The sequence below is a fragment of the Enhydra lutris genome, unplaced genomic scaffold, assembly GCF_002288905.1.
Source record: "Enhydra lutris kenyoni isolate GAN:26980312 unplaced genomic scaffold, ASM228890v2 scaffoldscaffold51, whole genome shotgun sequence".
NCBI classification, from domain to species: Eukaryota; Metazoa; Chordata; class Mammalia; order Carnivora; family Mustelidae; genus Enhydra; species Enhydra lutris.
Genome location: NW_019154135.1, coordinates 13,389,286 through 13,404,579, shown reverse-complemented (window position 1 = coordinate 13,404,579; position 15,294 = coordinate 13,389,286). Strand labels below are relative to the sequence as shown.

General features: G+C 54.5%; 1 protein-coding gene across 1 annotated transcript; it reads right to left on the bottom strand.

The window, feature by feature from the left end:
• Positions 1-12,001: 12,001 nt before the first annotated feature.
• On the bottom strand, positions 12,002-14,893 carry LOC111157048 (purine rich element binding protein B). The gene has a single exon (XM_022518259.1). The coding sequence runs from the start codon at positions 14,891-14,893 to the stop codon at positions 13,976-13,978; it is 918 nt and encodes a 305-aa protein (XP_022373967.1). The 3' UTR covers positions 12,002-13,975.
• Between the last annotated feature and the right edge of the window lie 401 nt (positions 14,894-15,294).

Genomic DNA, 15,294 nt, shown 5'->3' with positions numbered 1-15,294 from the left:
TTATGACCTGACCTGAAGGCAGATGCTTAACAGCCTGAGCCACCCAGGCGCCCCAGCCACAGATTTCTACCACACGCTGAATTGATGAAGCCACTGTAGCCGGAGCATTTGGGTCCCTCTGTACACAGCTCAAACACCCAACACCAGGGATTTCCCCTGATCCCAGACAGCAGCCTCCACACCTCCCACCACCACCTGACAAAGCAGCCCCTGTTCACAGCCACCCCAGGGGCGAGCCCGGTCCCCGCGGGCTTGACAGGAATGTGATCTGTTGGCTTTGGAAAGGGTCAGCACAGAGAAGGTCATTGCTGGTCTCTTATCAACTTTAATGATGTGATCAAGTGTGTGTTCTGCTGCTGCACTCCGAACCAAACTCGGACCGGCTAGAGGTCCCCGAAACGTGCAACTTCGTGTTCTAATAAAAGTGGAAATGGTATCCTGTAACGCATGACAACTGGTGGGAAACATGTGGGGGGTGGGCGCTGAGGCGGCAGGCAGCACGGGACAGTCCAGTCTAGGGCAAGCGTCACCATGGGAAGATGGGGACCGATGGGGACAGTAGGGAGCAAGACTTCAATCTCCTTTTTATATTGTTTTGATTTTGAAACATGTTATCTATTTGAAAAGGTAGAGTCAAAGAAGAAAAAAGAGATTAGGGGTGCCTGGGGGCCTCAGTGGGTGAAGCATCTGCCTTCGGCTAAGGTCATGATCCCAGTGTCCTGGGATCGAGTCCTGCATCCGGGCTCCCTGCTCAGCAGGCAGTCTGCTTCTCCCTCTCCCTCTCCCTTTGCCCCTCCTCCTGCTTGTGTTCTCTCCGTCTCTCTCTAACAAAGAAAGAAATAAAATACTAAAAAAAAAAAAAAAAAAGCTAGATGTTAAACTGTTATCAAATGCCAACATATGTTTATTAAAAAAAAAAAAAATGGGGCACCTGGGTGGCTCAGTGGGTTAAAGCCTCTGCCTTCGGCTCAGATCATGATCCCAGAGTCCTGGGATGGAGCCCCACATCGGGCTCTCTGCTCAGCGGGGAGCCTGCTTCCTCCTCTCTCTCCCTGCCTACCTCTGCCTACTTGTGATCTCTCTCTGTCAAATAAATAAATAAAATCTTAAAAAAAAATAAAACAATCAACAATCTGAGGCTCTGTGAATTTGACTTGTAGTCAGTGAAAGGACAAAAAGAAAAAAAAGGAAATTGTTTTATTATTCCAAATAAAATATTCTCCAGTTTGCCATAAAAGAAAAGGTTAGGAATACGGTATATTTATAATAGTTCAACAGACATGTGGCCAAAAGTGAGTAGCGAACGTAGATGTTAGGACCATAAAAATTCCTGTCAGACCTCACTGCAAAGAGTGCAGCGGCCAAGGGGCTCAGGGGTCATGTACTTGCCACAGTGTTGCCAGGATGTCTTTGGGGTAGATTCCTAGAATTGGGACTGCTGGGCCAAAGACCCGCTTCTCAGGTCATTGTGCTAGATCTTGCCAGACCCTTCCCGGGGGCTGTGCGCTCCCGCAGCAACGCACGAGAACTTGGGGACCCACAGAATTACCAGCGGAGTCTGCTGTCCGACCAGCGCTGAGAAACAGCTTCTCGGTCAGTTTAACGTTGCATTTCTCTTATGATGAGGGAGATCCTTCTCACACAACTAGGAACCGCTGTGGGGTAACGGCCCTGCCATGCCCCAGTCCTGCTCTAGGATGTCTGCTCGCCACCAGGTCAGGCCTGGCCCTTGGAGAGCAGGTGAGAGCAGCTTTCCGGGGAAGCCAAAGGGCTGGCCCCTCTAAGTGTGGGTTTTGAAGGCGAGTGGCAGGGGCATGTAGAAACCCACGGTGAAAAGCCCTGGCGTCCCCTCCAGACTTGTTTTATCCTAAGTCCCATGCACAGAAAAGAAAACCTTCAGCTGCCAGAGGTCTGGAAGTCGTCAGCAGGTGTATCCAAAGCGAGCTCGCGGCCCCCGGGAAAGGCGTGGTGTCTGCTGAGCAGACAAATGGGACCCCCCCAACCCTGTCCAGATGAGTCACTTGCCTGAGTGACGTCCCCAGCTGGGTTTTCACAGCCAGGAAACAGCAGCTGCTGCACTAGAACATTCCACACCGCTGACAGCAGCTCTCCTGCCCACCCCCCGCACACTGTTTTCTGCCATTCTTCCTGAGAACCAAACATGCTTTCTCTTTTTGCATTATTATTTTTTAAAGGTTTTATTTATTTGACAGGCAGAGAGGCAGGCAGAGAGAGGGGGAAAGCAGGCTCCCCGCTGAGCAGAGAGCCCGATGCGGGGCTCGATCCCAGGACCCTGGGATCATGACCCAAGCCGAAGGCAGAGGCCTTAACCCACTGAGCCACCCAGGCGCCCTCTTTTTGCATTATTCATACTTGAGGCTGCCTTAATGTTCTGAACTCAGCATTACTGGGGACACGATATGCATATTCATAAAGGCTCTCTCTGAATTCTAAGCCAAAGCTTCAAGGTCAGAAGCAGCGAGACGTAGGTACGGTCTCGGGAAGCACTGTCGGTCCCACAACTAAAAAAAAGAAAGAAAGAACAGATTTTCATGTTCCTAAACTGCACAATACTCTCGTGACACAGAGCACAGGTGGCATCACTCCATTTCACAACTTCTTAACTATGAGTGCAGGTTGTTTGCCTGAAATACACAAAGGTTGATCGGAAACGCAGCCAACAAACCATCACTCCGTTCTTCAGAGCTCACAAAATAAAGACACTTTTCTCTCAACTCAGAGGCTCAAAAGTTTTTGTTTTGCCACTAGAGAAGATGGAAAGGCCCGTGCTTGACGCAAAGGAACCTAAAATCATGAAAAAAATAGGTTGCTTTTCGATTCAGTTCCTACATCAGAGTTGGCTTTGTAGCCCAGAGTGAAACACAAGGAATAGCCACTAATGTACCTAATGAGGGTTCTGCTTCATTTCACCTGGTGAGCTACTCCGACATGTTTTCAATATGTATCAATACATTCAGGGCCGCCTTGGGGGCTCAGTGGGGTAAGCATCTGCCTTCGGCTCAGGTCATGATCCTGGGGTCCTGGGATCGAGCCCCGCATCAGGGTCCCTGCTCAGTGGGGAGTCTGCTTCTTCCTCTCCCTTTACCCTCCTCCCTGCTTGTGCAAGTTCTCACTCTCTCTCTCTCTCAAAACAAATAAATAAATAATCTTTAAAAAGTACATAAATGTGGTAGGCACTTACCACTGCTGAGATTTTAAAAAATTATCAACATTTTTCAAAAGGACACATGCTGAACGGTTTACCAGTAATAGTTACCTTTAAGGAGTGGGTTTGGAGAAAGAGAGAACAATCTTTATTTATTTATTTATTTGACATAGAGAGATGACAAGTAGGCAGAGAGCCAGAGAGAGGGGGAAGCAGGCTCCCCGCTGAGCAGAGAGCCCGATGTGGGGCTCGATCCCAGGACCCTGGGATCATGACCTGAGCCGAAGGCAGAGGCTTTAACCCACTAAGCCACCCAGGCGCCCCTGCATTTATATTTGTAATAGGGGCACCTGGCTGGATCAGTTGTTAAGCATCTGCTTCTGCGCAGGGCTTGATCCCAGGACTCTGGGATCATGACCCTGGGGTCCTGGGATCGAGCCCTGCATTGTGCTCCCTAGCCGGCGAGAAGCCTGCTTTTCCCTCTCCCACTGCCCCTGCTTGTGTTCCCTCTCTCGCAGTGTCTCTCTCTGTGAAATAAATACAGTCTTTTTAAAAATTTATAATAAAAGAAAGTTTGGAGATTTTAATTGCCAAAAAGATGCCACCAGTTATGAGGGGTGCCAAATAAATAAGCAAAGGACAGGACAGTTTTGAGGGTGGGACAGCCTAGGAGGGCTTCCTGGCAGAGCCTTGGGAGGGAGAAGTTGGGGAAGCCGGAGGGAGGCCGAGTCTGGGCCAGGCCGTGACCCACGGCTTCCGTGCACGCCCCCAGATTCTGGCCTGTGGCCCAGCCCTGGGAAGCCCGTTGTGCACTCGAGTAACCGACCACTGCCCGTTCTTACTTACTCCCTTGGCGGTCTCCCGCCTTGACACCTAGGATGGGAGAAAATATAACATAACAAAGAAGGGGCCATCGTCGGGTTCACTTGCACTTCCCACTGGCTTCATGTGAACTGCCTGTCTGGCTCCAATCCACTCCTGCAATGTGACTTTGGAACCATTTGTGTTCTGGGAGGGAAACCATGATTATAAGGTCTAGAGCGAGCTGGGGGTGCTTTCGGTTGAGCTGGGCTCACCCGGATACAAGCCTAGCGTTTTCCTTCTGGGTCACTGATACAGACGAGCCCCTCAGAATGGTTTTAACTCTGGGGACTGTTCTGATTTTGTTCTCCAACACCACACCCTGAGGACGTTGATGAGTGGGATCCACGGTTCCTAGTCGGCTGCTTTTCCGGGGCCCTAGGAGGTCCCGCAGACCTTTGTGGGGCACCCGGGGCTCCCAGCATGGAAGCAGAGCCCTGGCTTACAAGTGTGCCCACTCCCGGCCACTGAGGAGCTGGGACGCCTGAACTGGGGTCTCAGAGGTCTGCACAGAGTGCTGCGGAGGTCAGAGAGAAGTCCCCTCCCGCGTGGGGAGCACCTTCTAGCTTCAGCGGTGGTGTTTCCTGCAAGGCGTGAAGGCCGGGCCTCATCTCGCTGGCTTGGGCTGATGTCTGCTTCCCAGCTGCGAAGACTGGGTCAGTCGGACCCCAGGGGAGTCCCTCGGTCCCTGACTCGGTGGGGGGTGGAGCGTGGGCGGGTAGCAGAGGCACCTCTCGCATCCCGTGGAGCGCCCCTCCACCGCTGGAGCGCCTCCCTGGGTCCCCACTGCTTCCCGCCTCTGCCGCCCACTCTGGGCCCCCGGCCCCCACTGGGGGTCTGCAGAGGGGCGTCTGGGGATCTGAGATGGCGCACAGGTGGTCCCTAAGGAGGGAGATGTGCTGGTGCAGCCAGTCCTGGCCTCCAGGGACCCAGCGCGGGACTCGGCTCCCTCCTCCCCTCGCCTGGTTCTCCCCAAAGCCCCTGCCTGTTCCCACTGTGCCCCGGACCTCGTGTTCTGCAGCCCGGCCACGCCTGCACGTAGGAGCTCCAACGAGTGACCGACCAACCTCAGTGCCGTACAGATTCCAGCAGTGGCCACCAGGTGGCTTCTCCCGACACCAGAACAGCGGGGGACCCCAAGGTTTTTCGTGTTAGATACTTGCCCGGAGCCACACTGCTAGTGTGTGACAGAGCCAGGGACAAGCTAGCTCATGGTACCCAAAAGGCCCGCGGGCCAGAAAAGCAACCCTGCAGTCCCTGTGGGCTTGGAGCTCCCAGCAGGTCACAGTGCGGTCCGGTCCCTGCCCCTGCCCCTGGTAGTTCGCCGGGGGTGCAGCGTCCCAGGACCCACTTGGGGAGCGAGCAGGAGCCCCGGCCTCCCTGGGGAGGGCCGCCCCTGCAAACCCTCCCAAGGAGCCGTGGCTTGGGACCTGGGTGGACGTGCAGGCAGTCTAGGCACCGCGACCTGGAGGTCAGGCCAGTCCGGGCACTGCTCCGCCGTCCCGAGTTGCTTGTTTTCTGCAGCAGAGGTTCCCAGCCTTTCCCCGGCTTTCTCCTGGCTCCCTGAGGTCCCACAGGCCGCTGGTTCACATCCCAGGCTCAGAAAGACCACTGGGGAGCTCAAAAAGGCAGAACAAAGCCCAGTGCACACCCTATGTCTGTGTCCCGAAGACTGGCGCAGGGGGGCCCGGGGCTCCCCAAGGGGGTCTGCAGCGAGGGCCACTGCCAGGGACACGAGTCCCAGGGACACCGTGGGGCTGGGAGGAGAGGGAGTGTTCCATAGCAGGAGACTCTAACTCAGCTGGAGAAGCCTGGGGGCACCAGGGGTGATAGCTGTGCCGGTCTTCACCCCATCCGTAACCTTCAGCAAGAGGGACCCTGGGGTGCCTGAGTCAGGACCACTCCCCAGCCACAGCAGTGCTCGCCCCTCCCCTCCTTCTCACCAGCTCTCCTCCCAGAGGCTCCATGGCTGGTACCCAGGGCTGCATACTTGTATTTTTGTCTTCAAATTAAATGTCTAATGTGGTAGGGATTAGTTGATCCTGGCCTGAAAGCTACAAGCTCCTTGCAGGGTGGGGGCGGCCCTAGGTAGTTGTAAAGGGGCTCCTGAGGCCAAAGGTTTGGGAAACCCAGCTGGGACCAAGGATGCGAGTTTCTCCTTCAAGGCCAGGGAGAACTGGCCCGACCTGCTCCCTGGGCGATCAGCTGTGATGGTGGAGGGGGGACCCTGGGGAGCAGGTTCTTGCCACCACTGGGAATGACGGGGCCTGACAGCCAGGGGCCAGGAACAAAAACGCCAAGGGGCCTGTCTGGGACTGGACCGCAGCAGGAGACGAACGTGCAGCCCCAACTTCCTCCAGATGCTTCTGAACGCGCAAAGGGTCCCGGGGCTTGCCGGCTACTACCCCTGTCTTCCCCCTGGGGGCTGAGATGGCTCCGAGAGACGGGACTCGCCCCGTCCCAGACCCACTCTGGAGGCCGGCGTGCTGAGTGGTCCTTCCCTCCCCGTCCCCACCCGGCTCCTGAAATCAGAGACACCAGCGCACAGTTGCCATTCACTTTTCCGCATACTTTATTTGTTACAAACATACAATTTTTAAATATAGACTGTAAAACTCCATTTGCGGAATCTGCTATGGTGAGGAGTGCACACCAGCAGTAAGGGCTCTTCAGCTCTTGTCTGTGTTTCTGTCAGTTTTGCTAGTTAGTGGTCAGCACGGGACCCGCCGGTCACAGGCCCGTCGGAAGCTTCCAGCCGTGCCCACGTGGCAGCCTCGCTGGCGTCCACACCGGCGGGCGCCCGAGCTTCCGCCTCTGGGCCGTGAGCGCGACAGCCCGTCTACACTCTGCTTCTGAACGGTTTCCAGCAAGTGTGATTTCTGAACGGCACTGCACCTCACGGGCTCTGAACTGCCCATGCAGCTGTTAAAGTGCATTCTTCTTTTAAAAAATAAGAGGAATAATCTTTACTCTTTAACCAAGGTACTTAAAAAAATGAACTTTTTGGTCTCTCAGCAGATATTCCCAAGTTGATCCTATCGCTACAAATTTCAGCGTTCTATTTACAAGTATTTATAGGGTTATGGGTGGAAGGGGCCTTACAAAATTAAAGGTGCAGCTTCTCTTGAAGCAGAAATCAGTTCTATAAATTCACACACGGGAACACACACTTGGTTTACGACGCACAAGCATGTGGGTATTTACAGAGACTGAAGACGCCCCCAGACCCCTTTTTAAGTACCTAGTTGTCTGTCTAGATCAGGAAGCTCGGTCTCCTGCCATCAAGATTTGGTTTTACATCATTTTGAACGACTTCTGCAGAGTCCCTGCGGGCAGGACCCCAGCCCCGACTTCCGAGTGAACCGTCTAGCGGAGGAGGCTGGGGCTGCGCCCGCGAGGAGGGCTCCTGCAGGCCGGAAGCTGTGCCTCTGGGAACAGACCAGGAGACAGACGGACTCAGGAATGATCCTGGGAAAACATTCGCATGAAGAAGCAAAAGGAAGAATCAATTCCCACCAGCTGTTCAACGACACCGACGGTCTCAGTGATCCCCCCGGCACTGAGGGTCACTGCGGAAGACCCCAGGGAACAGCCTCCTGCTACCGCAGCCGGTGGGGCGAGGCTCGAGAAGCGCGCCCCGTGCTCAGGCTTGCGCCCCCCCCCCCCCCGTGAACTCCCCCGGGCCGGAAAGCCTTGGTGCGCGGGGTGCCCTGTGGGTCTAGGCCTCGCGTCCCAGCGATGAACAGTGAAACCCCCCGACGCCTACGCCGCACGTGGCTCGTGAGAGAGTCTGGTCCTGCAGTGTTCTTGGGCCTCTCCCTGCAGTTGTGTCCCTGAAAAGGGAATCTAAAAAGAGAAGGAATATCCCACTGCCATTGTTTCCAGCCAGGCCGCTCTGAACAGCCCAATCTCCCGACGCCAAGACCGGGGATGCAGTCTGCCGCTGGACCTACCGGAGGCAGGACAGACAGACACGCTCGCGCACAGGCGGCATGAAGGGGCTCTCCCGCTTGCCAACCCAGGTCACCCCCGACGGACACAGCGGACCCTCCCTTGTCGGGGTCCGCAGACCTCTCACACACAGGGCCCCCGAGATTTGCTCCTGGACTCCCGACCTCAAGCTTGCCGAAGTACAGCCAGGCCCCCTCGTCAGACCGTCTGCTGGAACCCCCCACGGGGGAGAACCCCCTCTTGGCTTCAAATGAAGCTCCATCCCCCCACGACGAGGGGCCCGCGGAGCAGGGGACGACCCACGCAGCAGCTGCGCCGTTTGAGCACGGCCTGGCCAGTCCCACCTGCACATCTGACTCGAGAGGCAGGAGCCAGAACTGCAACACAAGGGAGATGGTGAACAAGGGTGGTCACGCTGGCGGCACAGTCCTATTTCCTCAGGGAACACAGAATACATTCATCGAAGTCTGACTTGGGTCAAAGGGAAGGGGCATCACCCGGAACGTGCCAGAGTGCTCAGTCTTCACGACACGCCTTTACCATGTTCTCACTTTCCCAATCAGACTTTCATCCTGACAACTGGACCACATTTATTGAAAGGTCTGTTGAAGCCATCAGTAAAGAAACCTCATTTTAAGACCAAGGGCCGGGAACAGTGACTTTACCTCGGGAACTGGGATAAAGGAACTCGCTGTCCCCCAGTGAGCTCTGGAAACTTTGCGGGGGGGTGGGGTAGGATTTGAAAATCAATGACTTTGCTTTCCTAGATTTAGAAACTGGGCAAGTGAAGTTCTAGTTTGCATTTCCGCCCTCTATCTGCAATTTCGAAAACGGGGCGCCGACGCGCACTTTTTAATTTTGTGTATTTTTCTTAAGGTAATGTGGTTTTCCTTTTTTCTTCTTTACAACCTACCCCCAGGCCGCCCATGTGCCCATTATCCAGGTTACTCAAGGGGGACAGCATATGTTTCGGAAGACAGCTCGTGGATTTACAGTACTCTAAAACCAACCCTGAAAACTGATCATCTCGTTCACTTACTCTAACTTCAGTGCTGTTGTTGGCAAGAAAAAAAAGTTACCTTAAGGCTTAAGGGAAAGTAACTTATTAAACTGTGAATGCAGCATTGTTTACTCTCCCACCGACTGGAAGCTAGCAGAATGCATTCTGGATCAGTAACACAAACTTCCTAACACTAGCAAAGACTCTCACTCTTCTTACACAGAACAATATCCGTAAGATTATCTAAGGGAGCCTGAGAAACCATGTTCTACATCACATGAAGATCCCATGAATTTCATTATCAAAAAGTGCTTTATCTTTGAGAAATATGTCGGGGTTCCAATGGAAATATACAATGTAAGATCACTCGACACTTTCTCAAGTGAAGTACAAAGTAGAAAAGGAGCAAAACGGCGGGAGGCTCTGCTCTCTGAACAGGCCTCGTGCATGTGACTTTTAGGGTGTACTACAACTGTTTTCAGAGTCAACAGTGGGACTTTACGCCACTCTCCCTATTCTAAAACCTGAGATTGGACACCAAAGCAGTCAACTTTGTTACTTATCAGAACAATTCTGATCCTTCCTAAAAATAGAAGACAACTCAATTGAATTGAAACTCCAGGGTCGAACCAGGAACGTTCCCCAGGCGGGAAGGAGCCGGACCACACGCGCATCCAACGCCAAGAGTGGCCCGAGCAAGGCCTCTCGGTGAGCCCCCTTCGCACCCGCACCAGAGGTCACTTCCCTCCTTCCCTCTCACTGATCAAGGCCACGCTATTTGCAAATATCTACTGAGAGATCAGTTGTGCATTGGACAAAGTACCGCAAAGTGGGTTAAAAATGAAAACAAAATTTACAGTGAAGAATTCTGTGCGTGGCTGACACACTCAAACTCCCCCCAAGGCCGCCTGCCTCCAGAGCAAGGCGGACGCCCAGCGTAGTTCCGTCTCGACACCTTGTGCAGCTCACGCCACCCCCCCTCCCCACCAAGGGCCGGTCAAGGTCACACGGAACAAAGCATCCTCAACAACTAGCCTGAAGTGTGCAGCCGTTTTCAGACCACTCAATATGAGGGCACTATAACCAGCCTCTTCTGCCCACGACCCTGCATCAGATAAGACAGGACAACTGTTTTGTTTTGAGGAAAGTGAAGCTTGCGTCTCTTTGAAAGACCTGCAATTGACTGCCAGGCGAGGGAGGGCCTGAGGGAGGGCCTGGGCCGCCCGCACCCCCTGCAGCGCCCCCAGCCCCTCCCCCAGCAGGCAGGCGGCAAACCGTTGTGGAAAGTGACCTGACAAGCAGCCGTGTGTGAGTGTGTGTGTGTGTGTGTGTCACGGCCACAGCCCTCCTGACCGACTCCACGCCTCCCACGGCAGCTCAGGGTGTCTGCACTTCCCGTTGGGTGTCCACTGTGAGTTCTGGGTGCCATGGAGAGTCCCGTGGCACTCTCTGCAGCATATGCACTGAAGGCTTTCTCCGCGGACCAGGACCGCCCCGCTACTCAAACCAGAGTGGGGACCATAGAAACCACGAGGCGACGGCGGGATCTCGCCATGGAGTTTCGCTCTTTTGATTCGACCGTTCCTGCGACTGGACCGCTCGGGCCCGACGCGGCACCGGCTTGAGAAGCATTCTGCCCACAGCCGCAGAAGGGATCCTCGTTCCCACTTCTTAGAAACCGGACTGTTTTGAACATGTGATCAGCTGGGAGGTTTGCCAAGGTGGAAGGACGAGCTCTACATCACTGTTCGTAGTAGAGGATGAAACCAGAACAACAAAAATCTGGTTGTTTCCCAGAGTCTGTAATGCCATTTTTCTAACTGGAATTAACAGATTTCCTTGGCTAAGCGCTGCTTCTGAACGAGTTCTGAAATCTGGCCTCGGTGACTGGCCACACATCAAAAAGAGCAGTCTGTCTGACCCGCGGACTTCTACTGCCCCAGAACAGTGCGTGCAGTGAGGGTCAGCGAAATGCTACAACCGACCCACACCCTTCTGTCATCTCCCTGCAGTGAGGAGAGAGGCCAGGAGCCACCCCTGCAGGACAAACGAACCTCAGAGATCGGTTAAGACTTACAAACCCACCACTATGACGTTTACCACTTAATCTTACATAGGCAGGTCAAAATTTTAATATAAATTACTTTTTCCAACACATAGCTTATGCATTCTTTGCTCCTTTTTTTGGAGGATTCTCAAATTGGTATCTAAAGATTTACATATGATATATTACTGTTACATGGTCTAATGACTAAGAAAATTTCTCTGGTAACCAAAGCTGATGCCATATATGGTAGTGTTCTTGGCATATGCTCTATACGCCTCAGACCACTTCCACATTCTTTCTATTCAGCTAATTATAGCTTAGGAGCCACTGGTGAAGGACTGTGAAGACCCTGTCACTTCTACGGACTAGAAGGGCAAGGCCAGTTACTGCAATTCAGCCAAACAAAAAGAAAAGGAAAAATGCGCCAGCCCCTTGCAAAGGGGAGGTACTGCACCTTAGCAAAATCGACCGGGCTCGCTGCCACTGCGCAACGGAGCCACCACCGAAACAAAACAAGTCGGTCTGAACGGGAACTGTACACGGTGTGAGACTGACCCAGTCACAGCAGCGAGCGGAGGGCTGCAACCTGGTTTCTCCCTGCTGCCTCCCGGCTGGAAACCGCAACAGCTTCTCCGGATCGAACGCCGGCTTCGCGGCGCGCCCTTCCTAAAACGGCTTAGGGATCTGTTCTCCGCAGCAAAGAAATCAACACTCAAAACACACAGGTCAATACAGCAGGACATTATTGAAAACAGCTGCCTTGTGGTACAAAATACAGTACGAGTATATACGGATGTCCTTAAAACATCAAAAATACTATTGCTCCCATACAATTTAGGAAACATTCTTTGCGACGGAGAAAGTTTTTTTAAAAAAAGGAAAAGCTTTAAAAAAAAATCCGTTTAAAAAGTCTACTGTGGAGGATGAGAGTAGAGAAATAGTCTGAAAAGGGCACCAAAGTTTGTGGCTCTTCCACTTTTTTTTTTTTTTTTTTTTTTAAAAACCTAAGATCAACAGTATTCTGAATCATAGTCTAATTTTTTTAAAAAAGCCTAATTTTATGTACAGTTCTTTCCCTCCCTCTCGGCCATGATGCACGAAGATGACCTTTCTGTAGATTACTTATTTCCCAATAAATACAAAAAGATTGTATAGACTGAAGAATACCAAACTCAGATAATAAAGGGTATGCAATAAATTAAATGGCAGCTCAGATAAAGGGCAGGCATGCAGTTAAAAAAGAAAAATACTAAGATTGTGGAGGTGGGGTTACCTGCCTCCTGGTTGAGAAGGTGTTACCCAAAGAACAGCTACAAACTTGGGAAAGAACGTTAGCTCCCGTTCAATTCCAAGTCGCCTAGGTCTGTGCCACTTCTAGGAATACCTTGGTGATGGGGAGGGATGTACTTGATTAGTAAAAATCATTTCTACTGAAAATCCATTTTAAAATATAGAAGAGGCGATCCTTGAAAACCCCAACTTTTATTCTTGAGAAACAGCTGGATAAACTGGCGAAGGCCAGTCTGTTGAAATTTCAAGATGGTAGAAAAATGCTTCCGGGACACGGTCAGCATTGCACGTTCCCTTCATCTCCACCCCGATGGATTTCAGCTTCTAAAGGGCGCACTGCTCCAATCACTCACCCATCATTTGCCAACTTTGACCGGGAGGTACTGAAACAATGGATCGAGTTCTTAAAAATTTACTTTAAAAAGAAAAAAATGATGCTGGAATTCTGGACCTGAGGATCTTTAGTATTTCAACAAATCCACAGACGGAACTGAAGGTAGGTGAAGACTTCAGTTTTGGTTATTTCCAACTTTTCTGTGAGGACGTATATTCCATTAAAGCTGAGGCTTGCAGCCACACTGTTCCTTTTGTAGGTATCTTCAAGTTTTATGGTTGAAAATCCAGTCAACCAGTGGCCCAAACAGCTGAATTAGCCGTAATTCAGTGGCTCAGCTTAAAGAGCCACAGGGATCTGGCTCTCATTCACCCCTAAGCCATCTCGTGGTGAGGGCCTCCGTGCCTGGAAACCAGGGGAAGGACTTCAGTGAGCAGCAACTAAGCCACTCATGACAGTCCTTGTGCTTGATGTCACGTTTCTTCCCGTGTCCACCTCAGCAACCCCCAATGTAAAACGACCCTTATCTCTGAAAAAAACCTTGGCCAACTTCTAAAATCCTTTAGTAACAGATTCTAGTTGAAGAACTGACATCTGAATCCCTTGGCATCCAGGAAAACAAAGCCACAAAGAGACAAGGACACTGATCCAGGTTCCACGCAAAACCATTTTTGACAAAATGGACCCAATTTCTTTCTATATTCCCTGGTGACTTCCTGAATTCTCATTCTGCCCTGTCCATGATTATTGGAAGTCGCACTCCTTTTCACGAAACCTGCACCCTCAGAACGGGGCAGAGACCAAGGCCTCTCTCTTCTCAAGAATTCCACGAAGACCTAGATATGCTGATCTCAATGGAGGTGGAGACCCACCCCACAGCACTGAGGTCAGGAGAGCTTGTCAGGCCAGGACCCCCGGGTAGAACACAAATGCAGCTGTCACGGATGGGGCTGGGGAACCCGAGCGTTCCCTGGCCCGGGGCACGAGGGGATCTGCGCCCCTGCAGGGCTGCCCTGACCGGGTCACGAGCCCCGGCTGGAAACGACGGAAACCGACAAACCTTCGCTCAGGCCGTCTGCCTCCGCTCTGCAGGCTGGTCGGTGTTAGTTCCTCGGAACTTTGCTGCTTTCCTCGAATTGTCCGCGACGGTTCTCTTGTGGTTATTTCTCGCAATGAATTGTTTTGTTTTTGAACTTTGTAAGCTTCCGACGGGGCCCCCTCGCCCCGCTTCCACTAGCCCCCTGGGGAAGAGCAGGAAGGGGGCTCTCCGGCCAAGGGGACGGTGGGGGGACGGGGCGGGGGGGGCCCATCGGGGAAGCGGCGGCCTCAGTCCTCGTCCACTTCCTCGCCCTCCGACTCGTCGCCGCCGCGCCTCTCGTACAGCTTATCCCTCTGCCGCTCCTGGATCTCCTTCATCTCGTCCGCGTACCGGCAAAAGGCGCCCCCGAACTTGCCCCAGGCCTTGAAGGGGACGGTGATGGCGTTGCGGTAGGACGGCTTCACCTCGCTCACGCGCAGGAACACGCCGTACTTGTTGCAGCCCACGTCGAAGAAGAAGCGCTTGGAGTCCACGGTGATGGACGTGCCTTCCGGGAGCTCGCCGTACAGGCCGCCGCCCGCGCCCCCCGCGCCGCCGCCCGGGCCGCCCGCCAGCTCGTCGTCGTCGCCGCCGTAGTCGTCGATGAGCTTCGCCAGCGCGTCCCGGAACTCGATGAGGCCCTGCGCGGGCAGCGCGATGGTCTGGCCGCTCTGCAGGCCGCCGGGCCCGGGGCCGCCGCCGCCGCGGTTGACCGTCTGGCGGATGCGCAGGAAGCGGCCGCGCTGGTTCTCCTTGAGGTCCAGGTAGTACTTGCGGTTCTCGCGCACCAGGAACTCGCTCTTGAGCGCGCGCCGCGGCCCGCCACCCTCCTCGGCGCCCGCCGCCGCCGCCGCCACCTGCTCCGGGCTGCTGGGGCCCAGCTGCGCGTAGTGCTCGATGAAGTCGCCCAGGTAGTCGCGGAACTCAGCGGCCACCGCCATGGACAGCGTCAGGCGGCTCTTGGAGCCCCCCGCGCCCACCTCGGCGATCTTCAGGAAGCGGCCCTTGGCGTTCTGCTTCACGTCCAGGTAGAAGCGCTTGTTCTGGATGTCCAGCCGCTTCGAGGCCAGCTCCTGCGTCTCCTGCTCGCCGCCGCGCGCCGCGGGCTGGAAGCCGCCGGGCCCGCCGCCGCCGCCGCGTTCGCTGCCACTGTCGCCGTCCGCCATCTTCTCGGCCGCCGCCGCCGCCGCCGCGCTTCGGCCGCCGCCGCCGCCCGCCGCGCTCGCGCCCGCCCTCCGCCCTGTGGCTCGCTCTCCGGGGCCCCCAGCCTCGCCCGCCGGCCGCTCACGCGCTCCCGCCGCTCATCGCCGGCCGCCGCCGCCGCCGCCCCCCATCGCCCCGCGCTCCGCCCCGCCACTTCCGTCCGGTCCGCGCCAGCTTCCGGCGCGTGCCCCTGACGACACCCGCCCCGCCGACACGCCCTCGCGGCCGGAAGCGCCGCGCGCCGCGGCGGCGGTGGGGCGCAGGACAGTGACGTCACGGCGCGCGGCGCCCTGGGAAGCGGAGAGAGTCCCGGGAGGGGGAGAACGTCCAAGAATGGGGAGGGCGCGGGAGGGCCAGGGGCGGA